Here is a 26845-nt window from a genome sequence, read left to right on the forward strand (position 1 = left end):
AGGTTAACGAACCATCAAAACAAAGTGTTAGCAGATCTTGGGTTTACTAATCTAGACAGTCTAGTAATGACTAATAGTTTTAATGTTTAGCTACATTAGTTAATATTTTAAGGTCACCATTATTTATGACTATTTATTGATTCTATTTCCAAATTTCAAGAATTGATCATGTTTATAAGTGCACTTTATCACACAAAAGTGATAAACCTGCTGGAAAAAAAGCATCTGTGGGTTAGGTAGGTTTTGAGATAACTTTAAGCTGGTTCTTGTTAGTCATGTCTTGGTCCTGACCAACAAAACAAAACAAAACAAACAAGAAAAACCAGCTTAAACTAGCTCATGGCCATCAATAACCAGCTTAAACCAGTCCATGAAATCATGAAACAGACAAAAAAGCTTAAACCAGCTCATGATCACTAATAACCAGCTTAAACCAGTACATTGCCATCAAGAACCAGCTTACACCAGCCAATGGTCATCAAGAACCATCTTAAACCAGTCAATAGCATCCTGAATCAGCTTAAACCAGCTCATGGTCATCAAGAACCAGCTCATGACCATCAAGAACTAGCTAAAACTAGCTCATGATCATTAATAACCAGTTTAAACCAGCTCATAGCTATCAAGAACCAGCTTAAACCAGCCAATGGTCATCAAGGACCAGTCCATGGCATCCTGAATCAGCTTAAACCAACTCATAGGCATCAATGACCAGCTCATGACCATCAAGAACCAGATCATGGCCATCAAGAACTAGCTTAAACCAGTCCATAGCATCCGGAATCAGCTTAAACCAGCCTATAGCCATCAATGACCAGGTTAAACCAGCTCATGATCATCAAAAACCAACTTACGCTAGCTCATGGCCATCAAGAACCAGCTTAAACCAGCCAATGGCCATCAGAAACCAGACAGAACCAGCTTAAATCAGCTCAGGGTCATCAATAACCAGCTCATGACCATCAAGAACCAGCTCATGGCCATCAAGAACTAGCTTAAACCAGTCCATGGCATCCTGAATCAGCTTAAACCAACTCATAGGCATCAATGACCAGCTCATGAACATCAAGAACCAGCTCATGGCCATCAAGAACTAGCTTAAACCAGTCCATGGCATCCTGAATCAGCTTAAACCAACTCATAGGCATCAATGACCAGCTCATGACCATCAAGAACCAGCTCATGGCCATCAAGAACTAGCTTAAACCAGTCCATGGCATCCTGAATCAGCTTAAACCAACTCATAGGCATCAATGACCAGCTCATGACCATCAAGAACCAGCTCATGGTCATCAAGAACCAGCTTAAACCAGCCCATGGCATCACGAACCAGCCAGAACCAGCATGAACCAGTTCATATGCACTTTAAAGGTTAACTATACAAAACCTTGGCTTATACAAACATCTCCAGTATGTAGGTCAGCTAGTGGTCATTAGAATATTACTATCTAATCATAGAGTTTGATGCTTTTTTCAGTTCTGCATCCAGAAACTACATATTAAGAAAAAAGCACTTTCAGACAGAACTGCACCCATTTGACCACGTCCTGTTCTCTATTGACGAACTGATACTGTACATGTTGGTGTTACTTTATATGTAACCACAAAAAAGGCTTTTCAAATGCTTAAATTTATGTGATAATATCCTCCAAATAATTTGTGCCTTACTGCAATTCTGGAGCACCATGACTTTTTTTTCAATACAAGATGCACAATTAAACAATAGGTCTACTTTTTTTCTTTAATAACTGTTATGTGTTTTTAATTAGAATAACATTATATATTATTGAAGAGAGAACTAGGATTGTGGTTTATACGATCAAAGACAATATTATTAGCCTTCCTCTGAATTTCTTTTGCTGTTTAACGAGCTCTTATTTAAAACATGATGGTTTTAATAATTAGTGTCTGATCACTAATATCTAATAAATTGTGTTGTTGCCATGAGTATATGATGTATTCAGCTTAAAATGCAATTTAAAGGGCACATAGTTTACCCCTTTTTTAAGATTTAATATTAATATTATGGTTCAGTGTGACAGTTTAGGTTCAGTTCAAAACACATTTCAGATTTTTTGATTATAATGTGTTAAAAAGTGTCATTGTGGGGGCGTGTACACAGCTCGCTGTTGTAGGGGTGTGTTGCTTCACATGAAAATTAGTTTTGACTTCCCACCCAATGTAACAAGGGGGCGGAGCCAAGAGCTCCCCCACTTTGTGTTTGGCAACAGACAGGCAGACCGAGAGAAGAAACATGAGTGAGAGGACCAGCATTCAGCCGTACATGTACGACTTGGACACAGACCTAGCAGAGAGTACAAAATCATTTGTGTCTTTGTATAGTTTTACAGCCAACTGTGTGCTAGTTCCGAGCTTGTACACCGAGACTAATAACCACGAACATTGAATTAACTTTGAGTGAGGCACCGGATGCGCCTCTCAGAGCTGCGACACGGCACACCAGACACGGACATTCGCATATTATTTAAAATGAAACTATTCAGATGGCGCTCTGTGGCGCGGCAGAAATATGAAGTGTCCTGAGTGGTGGGTGGGTGCTGCTGACAGCCGCCTACTTTTAGCGCCGTTGTGTGAAACCTGATAGAAACCTATGTTTAAAATTTTAAAATGCATGGTGCTTCGTGGCGCGACGCTAAGCGGCATTACTGGTGTGTGACCTGCAGGCAAGTTCGTTATTTTATTTCCAATGGAGGGACGTGCACATGAGGCAACGCACTCGTACTTTTCAGCTGCAACTAGTTAAGATGGCAGGGAGCTTCTATGACTATGAGAAATGCAAACAGCTGAAGTTTAAGGTAGAAAACTACACATGTTTGCAAACCCACCTAAAGTTACAAACAATAATTCTGATTACAGCGATCATGTGGTGAATGTTGATCTTGTGTTGAGCCCAATGAGCCTTACATCTAAAAATAGAGCAAGGGTGTTCCTTTGGTAAAATTGCTTTGACTTACACGCTGAAAATGGCGGACGTGAAACAACAAACTGAGGATATGGTAATGGCCGCCTGTCAAACAATATTGGTGGGCTGGGGGACCGCATTCCAACGTCAAGTTGTGATCGATCTAAATCCGCTCCAATTAAGTTATTAAACAAAAAAAAAAAGGACTGGGTGTGTTTATATCCCCTCAATATGACGTCTATACACCATACCTACACATGTCTGTCCAAACAGCTTAAAAAGTAGATTTTTCACCATAGGTGCCCTTAAAAGGACTAATTAGGTTAATAGATATAATATGTTAATTCGGTTAGTCATTAAACAATGGGAAAAATCATTTGTAACCAATCAAAAATATAATAATAGCCCCTTTCACACATACAGACCTTTCCGGAAAATTACCGGCAATTTTCCGGAAAGGTTTTATGTGTGAACAGGCCCTTTTTGAAAATACCGGTAAATTCGTTCTGGCTATTTTCCGGAAAGAGAAGTTGTAACATTACCTGTAATTTGCCGGAATGCTGCGCTGTGTGAATGCAAAAGGAAGATTGCCGGACAGAGCGCGTCGTGATGTGAGACACCTGCTTTAGCCAATCAGAACAGTCAGACGCATTCACGTGCGCGCGGTTTATGAGAATAAAAGCCTTTGAATATTTTTCCAGACACCTTTAGCTGCTAGATGTTAGTCAGATAATGTTTCTATGTTCCTTCTTAATGCTAACTGGTAAATAATTATCGATAAAATGTTTATGATAATCCGTTGTTTGTTTACCTTCAAGCTTTGCGTGTGCCCGTGAGCGCCCATAGCGCCAGCACACACACATATCATGAACATCTCGAAAGTGTTTCACTATGTTTTCATTAGAGTTGTACTCAATACTGATCCATCCGAAGAGTTTGTAATGTAGTCAAATGTTTACAAACACAAGCGCAGCCGTTTAGAGCTCATTTCTGGTTAATGATGTCAGAATTTACCGGCATTTTGCGATGGATCTGTGAATGCTCTTTTCCGGAAAGATTCCGTAACGTCCTCGCCTGTGTGAACAGCGCTTTTTTGAATTTACCGGTAAAGTCGTTCCGGAAATTTTCCGGATAATTACCGGTATCACTGTGTGAAAGGGGCTAATTTGTTAAGGAGGCTAATAAATTACATTTTATTAAAAAAAAGTTAAATAATAATTACAAATATGCCAGCCATACTAAAATGATGCTAGTATTCAGCTTAATGTACAATTTGAAGGCTTAAAGAGCCCCTATTATGCGTTTTTGAAAAGTACCTTCCATACAGTGTGCAACAGAGCTCTAATTGAATGAAAACATCCAGCTGAAAGTGCACCTTGTTTAAAGATATTGTTTTTTTAAATAAAAAATTCAACATTGCCTGTTTGCATCGACATTGACATGAAACAATATCAAATGTGAAGTGCTGGATCCGGTAAAACATGAACGTACCTTTCCCTTTAAAAACTAGAGGATGCTGGGTGTGTGTGGGACTAATCATGACTGAAGAGGAGTGAACATTATTGAGTGAACGTTGTGGTTATTAATGCAATAATCTACTCAGCAATAGGATATTTGTCAGACCGTTTGTTAAAGGAAGGATCAGAAAAGACTATTGGTTTATGAAACTTTGTCAGAGCTTGACAGGAACTTTATCAGTACACAGTTCATGGGTCAGTTTCTTCCTCCATTTCATTAGTAAGTGCAATTAAAATGGTTGCCTCCTTGGGTTCTCTAGCTTACAAAACATGTATTTAATTGTGTTTGGTTATTTGTAATTGCTCCACGTGGCTTGTGCTATCTGTCTAACTCTTTATATTCTCATATCGCGCCTAAAGCCAGTGCAAACGAATTCTTTACGAAGTTAAATGCGTTCGTGAGCTCGTGATCCTCTGCCGTTTAATGTTATTATGGCCTCCATCAGCTGTTCCAACACATGTGCAGTGTTTAAGTTTCCGATTAGTTCAGCTTTTGCCACTGTGTGGATTAATACTGAATGTGTGTTGTGGTTAGCTGGTGTTAAACTGCATCAAGATTGTTGATAAGCCATGGTGGGCATTTCTCTATGTCTCACGCTAAACGCAGTCGACCAATCGCAACAGACTGGATCATCGGACCAATCAGCGCAGATTAGCATGCTAAGGAGGGGATTGAGAACAAATGAATCGCTGGACAAATCATACGGGAGTCGTTGGGATAATAAGGTAAAAATAAATGCATATTATAAGACAATGAAACTGTATTTTGACCTTGCATGCAAATCAGCCTGCTGTTGGAGACCCCCAAAACCAAAATATGACTTTTTTAAATGCATATTAGGGCCTCTTTAACTAGTTTAATTAAGTTATAGGTTAATTAGGCAAGTCATTAGACCAAAATAGTAATAAAAAACCTAAGAGGCTAATAACTGTGTCTCCAAATGTAAATGTTCATTTTATGAGTTATTTATTTATTTACTTATTTGTTTGTTTGTTTGTTTGTTTGTTTGTTTGTTTGTTTATGCTTGCAACGTTTTGAATTTTAATTTAATTTAGAATTTGTTAATACATTAATAATAGTTTATTCATTTAAGTGTGGTTTAGTCATGCAACACCCTTACTAAATTCCGGTTTAGAAGCACTGCTTTGGATCCAGTCAAGTAAAATCCACACTAACCAAATTTTCTAAAACTATTTTGTAAAATCTAGCATTTCTAATAGGAATTCACAGAAATGTTCAATACATGTTCAGTTTGGTCTGGCAAATACAGATGAAATGCTTGGTTATAAAGTGGCATATGTGTGAGTTGCACATCGCAGTGTTGTTATGAACGCCCAAGGGTGTTTTCGATCATCTTTAAACAAAAAAGGTTCCACTTTATACTAAGTGGCCTTAACTAATATGTATTTACACAGGAATTAATAGTTTGTTACAATGTACTTATTATGTAAATACATGTGTTTACTGTGTACTTATGCTTGATTAAATACAAGTATGTCATTACATCTGTAAATAACTTTTGTAATTGCATTTGTAAATACACTATTGACCATCCCTTACACCTTAACCCACCCTTAAACCTACCCATACCACCAAACCTGTTCATAACCCAACTTATATCCCAACTCAAAAGCACCACAAGTGTTCTCAAATACATCATAAACACATAAGTACATTGTGTTTATTTGTTTGATGCAAGTACATAGTAGTTAATGACACTTAATATAAAGTGGGGCCAATAAATATACAGATCCTGCAGTGATGCAAATAAAAAAGATAAAAATAAAAAAAGACTCACGTGCAAAGAATAGACTGGTCCTCTCGATCTGTAGAAATGAAAATGCAGATATTAAAACAATGCTAGCACTTCCTCATAAAAAAAAACAAAGAAGAACACACAAGATTTGCTTTTAAATCTATAAAAGGTTTTCTCCTCAAGTTAAGAAGCTTTAGTCCTATAACTAATCTGCTGTATCAAATACCATTGTTATTACAGCATCATGTAATTCACGTAATCTAATATTGTTTGATTTTTGGAGAAGTGATTTGATTTGCTGAAAAATGAAAAACTCTACTCGTCTCTTGAGACATGCAACACAATACTTACCGAGTTCAGCAACAGGACAATCATTGATTCATGCTGCTAAAATTAGAGCTGGCTCCATTTAAGTTTTTTTTTTTTAATCCTAACCTTACACCAATGATTGCTTATTATCAGATAATATATCAAATCAGAATTTGATAGAGTCAAACAGATTATGATCCTCCGAAAGTACCATAAGCCAATACATTTGTACTATCAATTCAAACTGAGTTTATTCTTATCTGCGGGCCTGGATTCTGGACGGACGCCCGACTCGGTAATCAGCCGAATGCGAGCGTGTCTGTACTATTATACTTTCTTCTGCTGTAAACACAATGAACCACTATTGCTCATTTTGGATATGACTTAAGCTGGGCATGTTTCCACATACAACATGCAGTCCCCCATTCCCTTGTTTCTTCCTAATTAAGGCACAAATCGAGGCATTCGGGACGCGGAAAAATACTCTAAACAAGCTGATGGGGAACTGTATCGCAGCCAGGAGGTTTGACAAAAAGCAAGATGCACAGGTATTGTTTTATCCAAACTTGTTGTAAGTTATACAGTTGAAGTCTGAATGATTAGCCCCCCTGTGTAGTTTCAGAAAAAATTATATAGGAAATACTGTGAAATAAAATCCTTTCTCTGTTAAACATCATTTAGGAAATATTTAAATAAGAAAGAAAAAAAAATCACATGAGAGAGAATCATTTTGACTTTAGCCGTACAAGTACTTTCAATAGTTTCTGTTCCTTTCCACTGCAACCAGCATGGGCTCCTGCTGTTTTGAATTATGACGGGCTACACCGTGTCACACTCGGTCAGGCATGGAAACCTTTGCTGGACTTCAAAAAGAAGATCAGAATAAGCCCCAGAGCAGGAATGTGAATTTTGCACTCACGATTGATCCTGCTGGATTTTTGCTCATGTCATCAAATGCAGCGGTTTAGGATACAGCTTTTGCTAATAAGTGCTCAAACATTTAAAACTGTCATATTAATATGATGTAGATCTTTTTGACCTGTAGCCAAAAAAAATTAAAGTGTTGACAGACAGAGGTGTTGTGAAACGAGCATAAAGATTTTTATTGTGATTAATTGAGCCACTGTTTTGCCCTTGTAAAGACCCAAAATAAATTCATTTCTTTTATATACATGTGAAATACACTCTGAGTGTATAAAAATTTACATTTATGCATTTTCTTTTGTGTATGCTGCAATGCAGGCGTACATTTGTATTGGTTGAAGTATGGTAATTTTCAAGGGAATCAAACTTATAATATAAGAATTTCTAACAAAACTCTCTGCTACCTAAATTTCATACAAATAAAATAACGTTATTAGTAATTTTTATTAAATGTATTTTAAATGTAATAATAATAAAAGATTTTATTTTTGGATTGTAAAAATACTTAAAAATAAAAAGTTGGAATATTATTTGTTATTACACATCTGCAACAAATATTTTAAAATAAAATAATGAAATATTCTTAAGTAATACTACATAATATTTTTATTTGTTTATTTAAAGAAAAAAAATTATATTACTTGTTATTAAATATTCTTTTCAATTAAATATTTGTTGAATCTGAATATTTATCGAAAATATTATTTTCTATAAATAAATTCATTAAATAAATTACAAAAATAAATAAATAAATAAATAAATAAATAAATAAATGGGATGGCACGGTGGCACAATGGTTAGCACTGTCGCCTCACAACAAGAAGGTCACTGATTTTGAGTTACGGTTGGACCAGAAGGCATTTCTGTGTGGAGTTTACATGTTTTCCTCATGTTCGTGTGGGTTTCCTCCGGGTACTGCGGTTTCCCCCACAGTCCAAAGACATGCGGTATAGGTGAACTGAATGAACTAAATTGGCTGTAGTGTATGAGTGTGGGTGAATGAGTGTGTATGGGTGTTTTCCAGTACTGGTTTGTGGCATCTGCTGCATAAAACATATGCTGGAATAGTTAGCGGTTCATTCCGCTGTGGCGACCTCTGAAATAGAGACTAAGGGCAATTAAAATAAAATAAAATAAAATAAAATAAAATAAAATAAAATAAAATAAAATAAAATAAAATTACCCCTAAGGTAGTGTATACTAGAGGTGAGAGAAAAAAAGCGATGCATTGCGATTCTTTCTCTTAATTCTTTCTGGATAGATCCCAAAAGTCCAGAATCAATTCTACATTCAAATTGCTGCAGGTCGTGATGATTTAGGCCAGCGTGGGGCAAGGTTTTTTTAACGGTGACATTTGTTACCCATAAAGACTCTTGGTTAATTGTATTGAGTCAATTTGACATCCAACATAAAATAGTACCCAGAATTCAAAACATAACATGAGTATCACTCCTATTAATCATGTAGTGTTCAGGTGCTAAAACCAGACTAATTTTATGTTGTGTAAAAAACAGCAGGAAGCTCTGACCACATCATAAAATTACACTGCATGGATACATTTATAGGGTTTGGCCATGAATTATTGTGTAAACAGCTTAATGAGAAGTTAATGAGCAGAAGAAAAGTGTGACAGTGCTTCTGCTTTTTGAACACAAGTTTCACAAGTTTGACTCTTTCACAAACAGTAAGATAACGCTTTCCATTACAAAGCATTGCAAACTTTGCTGAAAACTTGTTATCTGAATCGCTTATCTTTTGTCCCTCCAGTTTAATACAATGAGCTGATGTGTCAACAGCTTCATAAGCAACTTTTTTGATGCAAAAAAAAAAAAAGGAAAAAAGCTGAGGTGTAAAACATCGCAGGCCTTTTCATTTAGCACCTCAATTCGCCCTCTAACATGCTGTGGGTAACAGCAGCTGAATAAATGTGTTTGAAAGTGGCATTAAATGTGTGACCTGCTGACAGATAAACACAACCCTCACACCACGGACTGACCTGCGAACATGAGCTTCTGCGCTTCATTTCAGCAAACGAGATCAGGGTTATGAGAGACTCATTCATTCATTTACTTTTTGGCTAAGTCCCTTTATTCATCAGGGGTCGCCACAGCGGAATGAACCGCCAACTTATCCACTCTTGCATTCACACTACGGACAATTTAGTTTATTCAATTCACCTATACTCCATGTCTTTGAACTGTGGGGGAAACCGGAACACCCGGAGGTGGGGAGAACATGCAAACTCCACACAGAAATGCAAACTGATCCAGCCGGGGCTCGAACCAGCGACCTTCTTGCTGTGAGGCGATCCTGATACCCACTGCGCCACCGTGTCGCCCAATGACTAAAGAGATTCCCTCAAAAAAAATCTTTGCTGTTTGTTCAAACTATTCATTTGACATGAGCTGAATCAACACAATTCTTGAGCTTTCACAACCTAATTATTTTATGTTCTACCAACTTAAATTTGCACCAGAATTTTTTTTAGTGTACAAACATTTTTAGTGTACACACACTGTAAAATGCTGGGTTCCACATAATTGATATGTGCTGTTGAGATAACAGGAATTATGTTTATTTAGCAGTTTTGAGGTTTGATACGGTGGCTCAGTGATCCTCACAACCAGGCTGGGTCAGTTGGCGTATTTGTGTTTGCATGTGCACTACGTGAGGTTACCTCGAGGTGCTTCGGTAACCCACACAATCCAAAGACGTGCGCTATAGGAGAATTAAATAAGCTAAATTGGCTGTGGTGTGTGAATCCCAGTGTGTATGGGTGTCTCCCAGTACCAAGCGCATCCACTGTGTAAAACATATGCCGGATAAGTTGGCGGTTCATTCCGCTGTGGTGACCCCTGATAAATAGGGGTTGACTTAAGGCTGATTTTTACTTCTGCGTCAAGCGCACGCGTATGCTATGGTCTGGCCTACACCTGGACGCATAGCCCTCGCCGTGGCCGTCAGCGTCACTCCGTGATTGGTCGGCTTGGTAGTGTTGGCAGGACCAAGAGCCGCGTGAGCCCGATGTAGCGATTGTTTACAAGTGTCGAGTCCCATGAAGGAGCTCCGGATGGAAAGTTTCATTTTGTGTTTACCTTATGGTTAAAGCTGTAGCAAGTCCGCTGGTTTCTTTAAAATGGCCGAGTTTGAACAACTTGTACATTAAGGAAGCGTTCAGAAAAAACAAAACACCAGCAAAGAAACTCGACACAGGAAAATAAACACCTCACTGCCAACTAGCGCGCAGAAGTATGAATGCACAGCTACACGCGTTGCATGCGCCATGGGTCACACCAATCACTTGACGCAGAAGTATAAACCAGGCTTAAGTCAAAGGAAAATAAATGAATGAGTATAAATTTTTAATAATGTATGTGGATTGAACAAAACAATTAAGTGGTCCCCAAAAAACTCAAGAATTGTGTTGTTTCAGCTCATTTAAAGTAAGTAGTTTGAACAAACAACAAACCTTATTTTTGATGTCTATTAACAGAAGCAATAATTTGTCTAAATTTGTCTGTATATTTTGGTAATAACTAAAGATTTTATATATATATATATATATATATATATATATATATATATATATATATATATATATATATATATATATATATATATATATATAAATATATACATACATATATATATATATATATACATACAGTTGAAGTCAGAATTATTAGCCCCCCTGAATTATTTTTTCATAATAACCATGTAAACATTTTTTTTCCATATTATTCATGTAGGCCTGAAAACTGTTTCAAAGAGCAAATATTTTAAAACAATGCCATTAATATCTCTTTGTAAACTATACAAAGTGCACAAGTGCTTCACATTAAAACAATAATGGTGAACTTAGTGCTTAGTGTCTTTACAAAGTGATATTGCTGACTATAGGACTGGTATGCAAATTTAGCGTAATCGTTTGCTTTTGTAAATCCTAATATGCCCTGTTACTCTGTAAATATGTCCCTTAATATATTAAATCAGATTGATTCTCAATTAAAATGACCTTTAATGAATGAATGAATTATTTTTCATAGAAAATAAGATAAACAAAAAATGTGTTTTTGCAATGATGCTACAGTAAAGGGTGGGCCATTTATATGGACACACCTTAATAAAATGGGAAGGGTTGGGGATATTATTGTCCTATTTGTGGCACATTAGTACTGTATATTTGAGGGGTCTTGTAAATAACTCATGAAAGAATAAAGTTACGTTAAAGCCAAGCACACAGTTGTTTTTCCTTGTGAAATTCCTAATAAGTTTATTAAGGTGTATCCATATAAATGGCCCACCCTGTATATTCATCTGCGAGTTAATATGCTGTAACGTCCAGTATTTGGCCTCACCTTGCATCATGTTCCTGTAGGCGTTGTCCGTGATGGAATAGATGTGAGGAGGGACCTCATGGCGCTTTTTGCCTTTATACATTTCGATGATCTTCTCAGAGTAGATTGGCAGCATCTTATATGGGTTCACCACCACGCAAAACAGCCCAGAGTATGTCTGTAGAAAAAAATTACATCTCAGTTTTCCATTGTATATGAATCCATCAGAAATAGAACAACATGGAGACACGGCAGCACGGTTAGGAACCGCACAAAGGAAGTCAGGCTTGAGTCTGTGTACTTTAACTCATAATATTTGAAAGCATACAGTACGTGATGCATATTCCATACGGAAAACTCAACATATCTCCAGTGCAAAACTGTCATTAGCTAATGGTTTGTTACCAAAACAGAGGGAAACATGGTTTTGAGGACTGTGGAAGTTATATAACTCAGAACTCTTATAACCGAGCAATGCACGGTTCCTCATTCTTAAGCTTTAACGCATTAGATAGTGTAAACCATCACTGTCTTTTTAAGTTAAATGATTGTCCATGCAAAAATGTTTTGCATTTTTTAGGCCCCCATAGAGTTATTTATAACTGCTGCATTGGCTGTAAATAATATGTTATAAAACTGTAATGTCAGCAGTGGGTCAATGTGTCCAAGATTAAATTACGGACACAAACAAATGTGTCCAAGATTAAATTAAATAATATAAAAAATATGCGTAAGATACAGTTGAAGTAAGAATTATTAATTACCCTTTGATTTTTTTTCTTTTTTTTAAATATTTCCCAATTGATGATAAACAGAGCAGAGAAACTTTCACAGTATGTCTGATAATATTCTTTCTTCTGGAGGAAGTCTTATTTGTTTTATTTTGGCTAGAATAAAAGCAGTTTTTAATTTTCTAATAAACATTTTAAGGTCAAAAGTATTAGCCTCTTGTAAGCAATTTTTTTTCAATAGTCTACAGAACAAACCATCGTTTTACAATAACTTGCCTAATTACTCTAACCTGCCTAGTTAACCTGATTACCCTAGTTAAGCCTTTAAATGTCACTTTAAGCTGTATAAAAGTGTCTTCAAAAATATCTAGTAAAATATTATTTACTGTCATCATGACAAAGATAAAATAAATCAGTTATTAGAGATGAGTTTTTAAAATTATCATTTTTAAAAATGTGTTGAAAAAAATCTTTTCTCTGTTAAACAGAAAATGTGGTAAAAAATAAATAGGGGAGGCTAATAATCGTATCATATTAATATCGTAGACTTCAACCGTATATAAAATAAAATAAAATTGTGTACATATAAAATGAACTATAGTTCATTTATCTAAGTGAGGATATCAAAATGAAGTAAACTGTGAAGTATTATACACTAATAAATTAGGGGGCTAATAATATTGACCCTAATCTTCATGCCATAATAAAACAAATAAGACTTTCTCCAGAAAAAAAATAAATAAATATCAGAAATACAGTGAAGATTTCCCTGCTTTACTAAATATCACTTGAAAATATTTTAATATTTCACAGGAGGGCTAATAATTTTGCCCTTAACTGTAGTTATACAGCGGGGAAAATAAGTACTGAACATGACACCGTTTTTCTCAGAAAACATATTTCTGAAGGTGTCGTTGACTTGAAATTTTCACCGGATGTTGGTAACAAGCAAAGAAATCCTATCTAAAAAAAAAATCTAATTTAGGTTAAACAAATCTAATTAGATCTTAAATTGGCCATCTAACAAATCCTAAACAAATCTAATTACATTACAAATTAAGTTATGCTTAATAAAATGAAATGACGCAGGGAAAAGTATTGAACACATGAAGAAAGGGAAGTGTGGAAAGCCCAGACAGCAGCTGAAATCTCTCAGTAGTTCTGCAGCAACCCTCTTCCCTTCATCACTGTAAATCGAGTCCAACATCTACATTAGCAAGATGATAAAGATGTAACCAGTTTGGACATTTCAGCAAGACAATGATGCTAAACACAGACAAGAAAGCTCTCAAATGCTCTCAGAGAAAGAAAATCAAGCTGTAGAATGGCCCAGCCAATCGCCTGAGTTGAACCCAATATAAAATACAAATTAAAGATCAGATTTGATAGACGAGACTCACAAAACCATCAAGATTATTACACTCTGTTAAAGTCTGTGAAAAACTCACACCTGAGCAATCCACTTCTCCATATGAGAGGCGTCTTTAAGCTGCCATCCCCAAAAAAGCCTTTTATATATAGTATTAAGTACATTTCAGTAGTTCAGTACTTTCTCCTTGAGTCATTTCATTGTTTTTCCACACAACTCATTTCTCAGATTTTGTTTCATTTTTATGTTTGTATTGTTTGGGCTTTTACCAAAATTTGGTTCAATTCCCTGTCAACAGCTCCTTTAGAAATATTATTCCCAGGAAAAACATGACATGCTCAATACTTGTTCTCTCCACTGTAAATATGACTTGATTTAACTATGCTGAAGTGCTTTATCAATTTCTTTTCAAATATTTCTGATTTCTGAACAGTTGCATCCCCCAGATATTTGAATAACCCCTGTCATACTCACGTAGATGAGGCCGGAGTAGTAGCGTTCCCTCAGGTTGTGCAGGACGGAGGCTTCATTCAGGCAGGTGAGCTCCGCCATGTCCTCCACCTTGCTGAACTTGGGCGGGTTCATCTTCTGGATGTCGTCCTTGTTGACGGTGATCTTCTTTCCATTATCCATCAGCTCCACCAGCACCTCGTCTCCATGTTCCTCTTTGATGCTGGCAGACTCGAAGCCGTGCTTTTCGGAGGGGACCCACACCAGCTTTTTGGCTGACCAATCGGCCTGGGCCACGGGGCTGTTGATGAAGTCTTTGTCCGTGAAAAGGAATTTCTCATCATCGCTCAAGCCTTTCTTCGTCATCTTGGTGCTGGGTTAAGACAACTGCAAATTTAAGGAGAAAAACTGATTGATAAGTACAATGCTTTATAAATTGTGGTCTTGTTGTGTGTATGACTATACAGAAATATGAATAATGCTAAGTTTTTTTGGTTTTTAAACATTTATTTAAAGGTTCCATTATATTAAAATAAAATTTTTTAGATGTTAGTATCAGTATTGTTTGTATTTTAGGACATCTATAAGCTAGTGTGCTCCAAAACAGTGACAAAAATCACGTTTAGAAGATATATTCAAGAAGATATAAACATGTAAAGCTTGTAGTTTGTCACTTCTGCGTAATTGGATGAACGTTTTTTTCCCGTCACCTCATACTTCAGCTTCTCATCAAATCGTGACCAATCAAATGCTCTCTAGTATCTGACAAGTCCCACCCCCTTCAAGACGCTTCACATTTGATGCGCTTGAGCTCAAACTAGCAGAGCTGTGATAAAAACAAAACGCTACTGGATGAATTTTTTTTAAAGGGGAGGAGCGACACTTTAAAGATTTGCAAAAAATAAAACAGTAGTATAGGTGTCTCATGTCATCATATACAATAATACAGCCACCTTTTATACAATCGTCCATCAGCTAGTAATCCAAGTAAAGGGTAAAATTAAAATCTTTTTAATATGCATTTTCCAAAAACTCCCATAGAGGTTTGCAGATATGCCAGAAGTCATCAGAATTCTGATGCAAGTCATACGTTTTTAAAGTTACAGTGGAGTATAATATTTCAGTGCTTCTTAAAGTGATAGAAAATGACAATTAATGTTTAAAAAATGGCTTTTAAAAGAATTTATAAAATTGGAGAGGGATTTTATTAATGATCTGACTTGAGTTCTATGCAAATGAAAAACATTTCCATGATAACTAGCTGAAATAAAAACTGAAGCTGAAAAAAGGTTTTTATGTATACATTTAATTTAACTAAAAATATATTTTAGAATTTTAAATGATCATTTATTTCAACTAACAAACGATGTTTTAAGGTTTATGTTGTATGTTTTTTGTCAAACGACAACATTTTAAATGAAAAATATAGGCTCATACATTAAATTTAACCAAAAAAAAAAAAAAAAAAAAAAAAATATATATATATATATATATATATATATATATATATATATATATATGTGTGTGTGTGTGTGTGTGTGTGTGTGTGTGTGTGTGATAATAATTTTTAAGTAACATTTATTTTAAGTAACAAAAAATGTTTTATGGTTTTTGTTATATTGATTTTGTTAAACGCCGAATTTAAAATATACGCTGTAATTTACATAATTTATAGCCAAATGCGACAAGATAAAAAAGGTTTTATATACATTTAAGTCAACTTAAAATATTTATTTTTATAATAATTTTTTGAACATTTATTTTAAGCAACAAAACTTTGTTTTGTTTTTTTGTTATGCTGTTTTTGTCAAATGACTCAATTTACTAATGAAAAAAACAGACAGTAATTTACATAAGTTTTATATACACTTAATTTAACTGAAAATATACATATTTGAATTTTTCAGTTTACTTTTGTTTCTAGGAACAAAAATGTTTTAAATTGTTTTAATAGGTATTTTCCGTCAATCGACAGCATTTTTAATGAAAAGCATAGGCTTTAATTTACAAAATTCCTAACTGTTTGTGTCAAGACAGCTTTTTTCACATTTTCACCATACTAAGAAAACAACATGTATTCATGCCTATTTTAAACTAAAAATAGATTATTTTTCTTCTTCTCACATTTTCTTTATTACTCCAAATCGATTTAATTCTCATTGATTTTATTTAAACAAAGAGACCACTGAGGTCTTAATAAAAGAGAAAGAAAACAAATCAGTTCCACCCATTGTTCAGTAATACAAACCTGACCTTGATTCAGTTCGAGAATATAATCTCTTAATATCGATAGAACATGCAACACCAGATGATTTTTACTTCTAGTTGCAAATACAGTGTAAATATTCCAAAGTTCACCCGACAAACCAGCCCTTTCCCTAAACAAATATTACATATGTCACAGGGGACACTGCTATCATCCCCTATTTAGATGAAAGGATGAGAAAAAATGCTTGGGAAATTTTGCATAATGGCATCATCATTGATTCCAAAAGCCCAGAAACTGCACAAAACCTATCCTGACAGGCAAAACATATATAATCAAGTGATAATCACCACAGCAAACACTGTTTTTTCTTGTTTCTGTTGGTGCTCGGCTGTGTGTCCCGTGCTGCGATGACCATATAAGGCTGCCTTTGACTCTCTGTCCACCTAAACAGCAGAAGCAAGTGAACTCCCAAACAAAGCCCTTATAGGGAATAGTATGCCTCCAGCCGGACTCGCAGTTTACTCCAAAATGATAACATTAGGCAGGGACAGTCAGATGCTGGTGGGGGTCTGATTTTCCTGCCACTTTCTCCCCACCCTTCCCTTCCTCTGGTGGGCTGATATAGGGAAGTTTACGCAAGTATTTTCAAGTACAGTGTAGTTGGCAATACAGCAGGTGCAGCTTTAGAGTATATATGTGCACCAAATATATACAGTTGAAGTCAAAATTGTTAGCCCCTTTTCTTTTTAAAATATTTCCCAAATGATGTTTAACAGAGAGAGAAATTTTTCATAGTAATTCCTATAATATTTTTTCTTCTGGAGAAAGTCTTACTTGTTTTATTTTGGCTAGAATGAAAGCAGGTTTAAATTTTTTAAAAACCATTTTAAGATCAATATTATTAGCGCCCTTAAGCAATATTGTTTTCTTCGATTGACTACAGAACAAACCACTGTTATACAATACTTGCCTAATTACCCTAATTAAGCCTTTAAATTGCATACTTAATTGGATATTAGTATCTTGAAACATGTCTAGTAAAATATTATGTACTGCCATCATGGCAAAGATAAAAAAAAACAGTTATTATTAGAAATCTTCTCTGCCTTAAACAAACTTTGGGGAAAAATAAATACAGGGGGCCTAATAATTCAGGAAGTCTAATAATTCTTACTTCAACTGTATATATTTTAATCTTTCATTGTATTTATTACTCTAAATCGATTTCATGCAAGCAGAGAGCTTCAAAAGTAGGTTTGGGAAACCAAAGCTACGCCTTAGATATGAATCAATTTCCTCTGACATTACTAGTCATTGTTTGTACTTAAGCATTGTGCGATCTAACAGACTGAAGAAAACAGGAAAACCTTTTTTTCTACCCACTTAGTAGTTACTTTCTAACAGGAGTTAACTTTTAAAATCAGAAAAAAATCTGAATCTTTATTGTCACTGTATGAAATACAATGAAATATGTGTTTGCCCTTCCTTTTAATGCAAAAACAACAACATTCTAAACAACAGTCTGAAACAACAACAATAGTAAATGATTAAAAAAGGTTCAAAATGAAAAAGACAACAACAATACTAATAATAATAATATTAACAATCCAAAATACAATGGAATTTGCGTTTGCCCTTCCTTTCAGTGCAAGTCCTTTTTGTCTAAAACAACAATAGCATGAAACGATTAGAAAATAGTAAAAAGACAACAACAGTAATAATAATAATAATAAAAATAATAATAATAATAATAATAATAACTAGACATAGAAAGTGGCAAGTGCATTCAAAAACATAGATTGTTTTGATAATTTCTCTTTTAATTTTGTAATAGCTTTTTGTGTCATCTTGCAGTACTAGAAGTTTAAAAAAATGCCAGCTGCATTTAATTATTTGATCCTACATTATATTGTGGCCTTTACTTACATTGTAATTAATCATTTGTTTCAATGTACTTTTTGTTTAAATACATGTTTTTACATTGTTTTTGTTTAAATACGTTACATTTTACATTTACAGTTGAAGTCAGAATTATTAGCCCCTCTGAATTATTAGCCACCATTTACTTTTTCCCCAATTACTGTTTAACAGAGAGCAGATTTTTTCAACACTTTTTTTAAACATAATAGTTTTATTAACTCATCTCTAATAGCTGATTTATTTTATCTTTGCCTTGATGACAGTACATAATATCTTACTAGATATTTTTAAGACACTTCTATACAGCTTATAGTGACATTTAAAGGCTTAGACAGGTTAGGGTAATTAGGCAAGTTATTGTATAATGATGGTTTGTTCTACTATCGAAAAAAAATAGCTTAAAGGGGCTAATAATATTGACCTTAAAATGGTGTTCAAAATATTTAAAACTGCTTTTATTCTAGCCGAAGTAAAACAAATTAGACTTTCTCCAGAAGAAAAAATATTATCAGACATACAGTGAAAATTTCCTTGCTCTGTTAAACATCATTTGGCAAATATTAAAAAAAAAAAAAAAAAAAGGAAAATTTAAAGTGAGCAAATAAATCTGACTTCAACTGTACACCTGCAATTAATTTCTGTAATCACATTTATTGACCATCCCTTACAGCTTATCCCACCCTCATACCACCAAAACGGTCCCTAGTCCTACCTGTATCCCACCTCAAGAGCACCAGAAGTGTTCTGCAATAAATTGTGAACACAGTAAGCACGTTGAATATATTGTTTGATGTAATTACCTAGTAGTTAACCCCACTTATTATTAAGTGGCACCAAATATTCTTAATGAATCAAATTCAATGTTCTATTCATCTCGATTTACAATCAATCAAACTGACTAAAAATATGAAGATAAGAGTTATTAACTTTTTTAACTTAAGTTATTAACTTTTTAAATGATACTCACTTTCTTTCGGCTTATTCCCTTCTTTACCAGGGGCTGCCACAACAGAATGAACCACCAATTACTCTTTGAACTGTTTTACATATACATTAGCTTGGTTTCCATCAGCCTCTGTTAATGTGTATTTTGGAATATCACATGAGAAACGTGTAATGGAAACCCTAAATTTCAAATAAAAATCCCTTAGTTTGCAGAAAAGTGTTTTACTTATTTGAGGTGGTTTTGGACTCTCATGCGAATAAAGGAAGATGGAAATGCATTTGCCGAATAAACTCCTACGTAGCAAACATTACACCCATGTGACTCCATTATGCTTACCTTGTTTAGTAGAGAAGTACAGTCAATACTACAGTACTACAATCAGCCACTTTAACAACTTAATTGAAACACACCTAATTCGCATTTGTGATTTTTTTTTTTTTTTTAAGATTTGATTCACTTTAGGATAGAAACTCAGATACTGATAGATTAGACCTAGAATATGACAAACTTCCAAAACTTAAACAACATAAAAGTAAAACTTTAGCAAATATTAAGCCAGCAGTCTTCTACCCTAATTAAATGTTCAATCCTTTCCAAGCTTTGTGATTCAGATCATATTGATCATATAACAGCAAAAATATTATCCTAACTAATATAAATGCGAAAGTAGAGAAAGTAAAAATGCTGTAATAAAATAATTAAAAAAATACAAATAAATAAACTGAACAAATATAAAATGTTTTAAGGTTTTTTAGGTTTTCCTAGGGTTCAAGTAAGGTCTACAAAAAATGTTATCAAGCATACAAATACACAGCAAAATCTAATTCAATACATCTTTATGAACATTTCAAAAGTTATTGGTCAAATGTATTGCGTGATTTTAGAGCTAAAATCACTTTAAGACTAAATGCACTAACCTAATATACTGATACACATACACTTTAAGTTGGCTCAAGTAAAGAAATAACAGTCTGTGTTTACAAGGACACTCAACAATATAATTCAGTAGGGATTTGTTTGTGAAATACAGCTCCTTTATTATTCATACACCTGAATTAAGTTTTATTTAAGTGTCAAGACACCAAACAATTATAGCACCAATAAAACAGTGTTGTCGCCTTGCATCAGCTTATGTCTGGAACAAAACAAAAAAAAAAACTGCCCATAAACACACCAAACAGACGAAAGCTGACTAAAAGAAGAGATTGTGTTCTGGGCCTGCATGGGAGGATGTGTCTTTCTGGACCGCGGATGGCAGTATCTGTTTTCTCGCTCAGAACGGGAAACCGAAACTTCTGATGCACACATGGAAAGCGTAAACAAAGCAGCGCTTAGTACCATTATCATAGTACTTGTCACTCAACACGAAGGGATTTGCTCCTGCAAATATGTCTGAAAATGTAATAAACCATATCGTTTGCAAATATTTGAAAAATGCAGAACAATTACAGCCGGCCTCTTTGTGTCCCTTCATTGACTTGAATTGTTTACTTGCTCCGTCACTTCACTACATCAGATCTCACACATCAGAGCTCACAATCAGAGCGCTCTCTTCAGCCAACAGCCCAACGCCGATTGGAATGCAGATTTAACATGCTGAATCGGGCCGACCTGACCCAATGTTAATGCGACTAAATGCGAACTAGCCAAACTGACGAAGCCTAACATAGTATTTACACTACCTGACAAAAGTCTTGTCATCGATCCCAGTTGTAAAAGTAACAAATAATACCTTGACTTCTAGTAGATCATTTGGAAAAGTGGCAGAAGGTAGATTTATCAGATAAATCATCTGTTGAACTGCATCCCAATAATCACGAATACTGCAGAAGACCTATTGGAACCAGCATGGACTCAAGATTTTCAGAGAAATCCGTCAAGTTTGGTGAAGGAAAAATCATGGTTTGGAGTTATATTCAGTATGGGGGGGGGGGTGCGAGTGATGGCAGCATCGACAGCCTGAGGTATCAAGACATTTGTGCTGCCCATTACATTACAAATCACAGTAGAGGGCAAATTCTTCAGCAGGATAGCGCTCCTTTACATACTTCAGCCTCCAAATCAAAGTTCCTGAAAGCAAAGAAGGTCAAGGTGCTCCAGGATTGGCCAGCCCAGTCACCAGACATGAACATTATTGAGCATGTCTGGGGTAAGATGCACTCAAAAAAAAAAAAAAAAAAAAAAAAAAAATATATATATATATATATATATATATATATATATATTTACTTGTTCAATTTACTTATTTAAATGAGCTAAAACAACACAATTCTTGAGATTTCATTGGGACAACTAAATTTTTTCATGTTCACTGCACATAAATTTGTTAGAAGTATTAAGTTAACTTAATCAATTTGTGTTGGGACGACATGAATTGTGTGGATACCTTTGTTTTTTACAGTGTGAAGGAGGAGGCATGAACTCAGAGAATCTTGATGAACACTGGGAGTCCTGCAAGAAGGCTTTCTTTTCCATTTCAGATGACTTTATTAATAAGTGATTTTAGTCATTGCAGAGATGGATGCAGTCCTCCAAGCTCATGGTAGTCATATAGAATATTCATTCTTTTTCCACTGCACCATGACTATATGCTATACAGTACATTATTTCTTTTAAGTGACAAAACTTTTGTCTAAGAAAAGTCAGACCTTACTGTCCCATTTAAATATTTAAAATCCAGGCATGATCATATTTTATTTTGGTAAAATAAGCCTAATCTAGCCTTTCATTTAAGCCACTTCTGATACCAAATGATCAACTACAAGCCAAGTTATTATTAGTTGTTCCTAAAACTTGGATAGACAGCAAGACTTTTGTCAGGTAGTGTAGTATAAAATCACTGATGACATCTTTAATGCCGATAAAAATCATGGATCAATTATGCTCTACTACTATGACGATGTAGTAACCAATTTAGTTGGGATTAACAGAATATCAACAGTATCTATTAAATTAAGTGAATAATAAACCACAACAACTGTATATTTATGTTTAGAATATTTATCTAATAGGCATGACATGGGAGGACGCTATAAACTGAGCATTTACAAAATGTCAACCAATTTTTTGCACCTCTTATTTTCCAATCCACATTCTTTTGTCCAAATGACGACAAAATCTTCCATCAACAACACGGCGTAGGGAAAAGGGTCATTTAAACGTCCTGTAAACGTTTGAGGGTGGACAAACAAACAAAGTTTTTCTATGATAAGCTGATTTAATTAAAAGAGGGAATTTCCTGTGTCCTGTGTGCAGATTCACAGCCCGTTCTTCGGGAAGCTCTCTTTACATTGAGGTTTTTATGGATGAGACTACCCAAAAGCCACCCCCCCACCCCCCACCAAAAAAAAACCTAAAAGCTGTGTTTTATTTTACAAATGTTGATATTTCTTTAATTGCAGAAGTGAAAGGTAGCACGACTGAGGGTCTTTGGACTTAGTTCAAGTGGGCATAAAGCCCAGAGGATCATGTGACCATGTGTTGTGCGGATGGATTTTTGTGACCCCTGGTCCTGTGAAAGGTTCCCTGACTTTCCTCCTCTCTCCTCTACTCCTCCTCATCTTTTTCTCATTCCATCCATATGGCTTTTCTGTTTTCTCACGAGCAGCTGTGTCATTTCGGTTTCTTCTATTAACGTTTTTATTGAGATTGATGTTCACGCAGGGTCAACAGCACCAGCTTTAAAACGGTTGCAATTACAATATATACTGCCTGTTTCCTAGATATTTGACATCATGTAGGCATTAATGACTTCGAAGGCCTTGTTTTGCCAAAACACGTGTTAGTTCTTTGATAAAAGTGGATTAAACTGTTAGTGGTTTTTCAGCTGATGTTTTCAAGATGTTCTGTCAGGTGAACATTGTGGTAAATAATAAGAGTAACAACCAGGCAAGCAATCTAAAGATAAATATAACAACTGCGCAAAAGACTAAACCAATTAACAATTAAACAACGGCTGGTAATAGACTGGTAGGCCTATATAGCTATTAAACTATATCTTCCGTATTTTTACCAGGCTAACTTCTGTTTAACACACACCCTTCATACCTAAATTATTAAATATATTCTAAAAAGCAGTCAGAAACTTATCTACAGTACACTGTAAAAAAATGCAATGACAAAAAACTCCAGACTAGGCATAGGTCGGTATAAGATTCTGACAGTATGATAACCTTGGAAAACGATTTCGCAGTAGTGTGATTATTGCTCAAAAATTTCTTTTTTTCAAAAAGTTTTTTCATCTTTGAACACAATATATTTTATTTTGAGAAACATCTGTCATATTTTGGAGCAGTAAACAACTGGCTAAATAATCAAAATGAATCATTGACTTCTGCTGTCTTTATTTGTTTTGTTTTTTTTACAATTTAAAATAGCATCTTTGGATATCTCTACTAGAGATACTGTTGTACAAAAAACGTAAATAAAAAATTCTTGGCAGATTGGTAGCCAATCAATAATTCTGTTTATTTACTTGAGTAAATGTGTGTAAATTTATATTTATTCCGTTTTTAAATTTAATTGTTTCCGTTTTTAAATAATATTATTGACTAATATAAAAATGTTCATCTGCTTTATGTACAATGCAGTTTGTAAAGTATTATTTTCTGTCTTTTACTAAATATATGAGAGACTTGCTTTGTTTACCAAATAAACTGAATCTAACTGGATTTTCACTTTAAACATTAAATAAAAGTTCAAAAGATATTATTTTTTATTTCACATATTAAAGTTTTAGTTATGATCCTCCCAAAATAATTCCACAGAAATCTGTAGATTTTTACCAAAATTCTCAGCAGAAAAAGCAAAAAATGTACGCAGATTCCGTCTGTAAAAACTTGTATTTAGACAATAAATACATTGTAACGATTTATTAATTTCAGTGTAGGTACATATTAGTTAAGGTCATTTAATATGTAGTGGGGCTACTAATTTTAATAAGTTAATCAGGTTAAAGTTTTACAAAGTTTAACTTAATATGTTTAGTCTGTTTGACCTGTAAGTTAAGATGATTAGAAAAGTTAGTTTGATTCAACAAAAAAATTTAAGGCAGCAAGAATTTTTTTAACAGTGCAATACAAGACTCTAATATATATTGACGCTATTATATATTGATTTTCCTTCGGCTTAGTCTCTTTAATCATCAGGGGTCGCCACAACGGAATGAACCACCAACTTATTCAGCATATGTTTTACACAGTGGATACCCTTCCAGCTCCAACTCAGTACAAGGAGACACCCATACACACTCACATTCACACACATACACTACGGCCAATTAAATTTATTCACTTCACCTATAGTATATCACATGTCTTTGGACTGTGGGGGAAACCGGAGCACCCAGAGCAAACCCACGCGAACATGGGGAGAACATGCAAACTCCACAGAGAAATGCCAACTGACCCAGCCGGGACTCAAACCAGTGATGTTCTTGCTGTGAGGCAACAGTGCTCACCACTGAGCCACCGTGCCACCCTTATATTAATATCATGCAATTTTATATGTTTATACGTTATGTTAACACATTCAAGCCTAACACAACAATTTTATCCCAGCAACACTAAAACAACTGGTTTTGGCAATTATTTATACTGGTTCACATATGAAATATATTGTTTACTAGTCCACACGCAGATCTAAAACTATCATTTTCTCTCTTTTTTTTGTCTGCAGAACCCAAAAGCTACTCAATTGTGTCTGCTTATTTATTTAACTTTATTTTAAAAAGTTGTCCGAATTCTTTCTTTCTTATTAATAAAAGTGTACAAAAGAAATAAAAAATGAAAAAGTTAAGAAAGACACTGAGGTGAATACAATTACTGTATCTTTTAAAAAAAATCTTTTATTCTATGTGGTAGTCATTGTTAAGTGAACTATCCCTTTAAATCCATAATCACTAATGTTTTATTACTGGTGAATGCCCCTTAAGAGTGCTAATGCTAATAAGAAGTAATCAACGTATAAATAATGACACAGCAAGAACTTAATTCACTGACAGTTCCAGACTTGATCACACTATTGTCTATGGTTAGCCGTCTATATTATCGCTTGCTTCAGTGGGAAATGAGAGGACAGTCAGTTGACAGTCTGCTGTTCACCACAAGCTTCAGAAAGCTGCATTTGACAACCATATTTGGAGAACAGGAAACCCTTTGGTTTGTCAAGCTCACTGCTTCTCTCATTTTACGCACTTTCCTCAACCATTTCCTATGACAGACTCAGCTGAACTAGATCTTATGCATGAAAGAGCGGATGGACAGGCATGTTATTGAAGTTAAAACTCAAGAGATACTTAATGATGGATGGTGTTTAGAATAGAAGGTCAAAGCAGCTAAAACCATTCAAATGATTTACTGTAATAATTTACTAATCCTCATAATGTTTCAAATGCTTTCAAAGAAGTTATTTCTTCAGTGAAACACAGATGATTGACAGTCACCATTTACTTCTGCTGTATGGAAAACAGATGCAATGAATGTGAATGGTGACTGAGGCTGACAGTAACTAACATCCAAATATTGATGTGCTTTTGCGTTTCACATATGTGATGCTGTGTGTTTGTGATAGCACGAGGGTGAGCAAATGTTTGCAGAATGTGTATTTCTGAGTGAAATATAACTTTAATAGTAGCATAAACACAAATTCAACATGTCATACAAGTATTTCGAAGCAGTTAATAGCTGACAGCTTCATATTTAGCTACATGCTCAATCACCGGTTCATATTTTCCTTACACTAAGCACTACTTTGCACACTTCAGGCTTAATTTGCTGGCATACAGTCAGTCACGGATGATTTACACATCTCTGTCAGCAGCCACACAGCTAAAACAGAAGTACACATTAAAAGTAAGCATACTCACAAGGATGATGAAAACGTGCCGCGATTTGGAAAGTTAGGGTTTGGAGAGTCCTGCGACAGTGAGGTACTCCAAAGACGAACCGTCCAAATTAGTCAGAAAAGCATGAGAACATCATTTAAACGAAGATGCGGATAGAGTGGGCGGAGCCGCGCAGACGAGCTGCGCTGTGATTGGCCAACATGTTTTGGCAGTTCAGGTGTAAGACAGTCTCATCTGGAGTGTTCATTTAAATGTGCTGTTTCGACGCAATGTAAAGCATCAGGACACTGCAAGAAGTTTGAGCTACATTTTTAAAAAGTGGAATTGATTGATAGTGAAAATGAAAGTTGCCATAGATTGTTCCTTTCATATTTGCTTATTATTTGTTCTTTAAATAATTTTCAAGTCTTATGGAATTTTGTGCTGTGCTGGATATAATTCTGTGATGGTAATGGCTAAAAATGGACTTTAAATTTTAATTCTTGGCTAATTTAATAACAGGACATTTTGTTTTTTGTTTTTTCCTTAATGTTGTTTATTATTATTATTATTATTGTTGTTGTTATTATTATTATTATTATTATTATTATTATTATTATGCAAAAAATA

The 26845-nt window shown here is 34.8% G+C and overlaps 1 protein-coding gene across 4 annotated transcripts in view; it reads right to left on the reverse strand.

Moving 5' to 3' along the window:
- Positions 1 to 26347, reverse strand: part of myh11a (myosin, heavy chain 11a, smooth muscle) — an 82435-nt gene extending 56088 nt beyond the window's left edge. For all 4 annotated transcript variants that reach the window (XM_087255622.1, XM_087255620.1, XM_087255621.1 and 1 more), the window contains 4 exon segments: positions 26258 to 26347; positions 14342 to 14704; positions 11789 to 11945; positions 6240 to 6267 (listed from right to left, as the gene is read on the reverse strand). In XM_087255622.1, coding sequence (XP_087111748.1) covers positions 6240 to 6267; positions 11789 to 11945; positions 14342 to 14683 — 527 coding nt within the window. In that variant the 5' untranslated portion in view covers positions 14684 to 14704; positions 26258 to 26347.
- Positions 26348 to 26845: the final 498 nt, after the last annotated feature.

Source organism: Danio rerio, chromosome 6, assembly GCF_052040795.2.
Source record: "Danio rerio strain M-AB ecotype USA chromosome 6, GRCz13ab, whole genome shotgun sequence".
NCBI classification, from domain to species: Eukaryota; Metazoa; Chordata; class Actinopteri; order Cypriniformes; family Danionidae; genus Danio; species Danio rerio.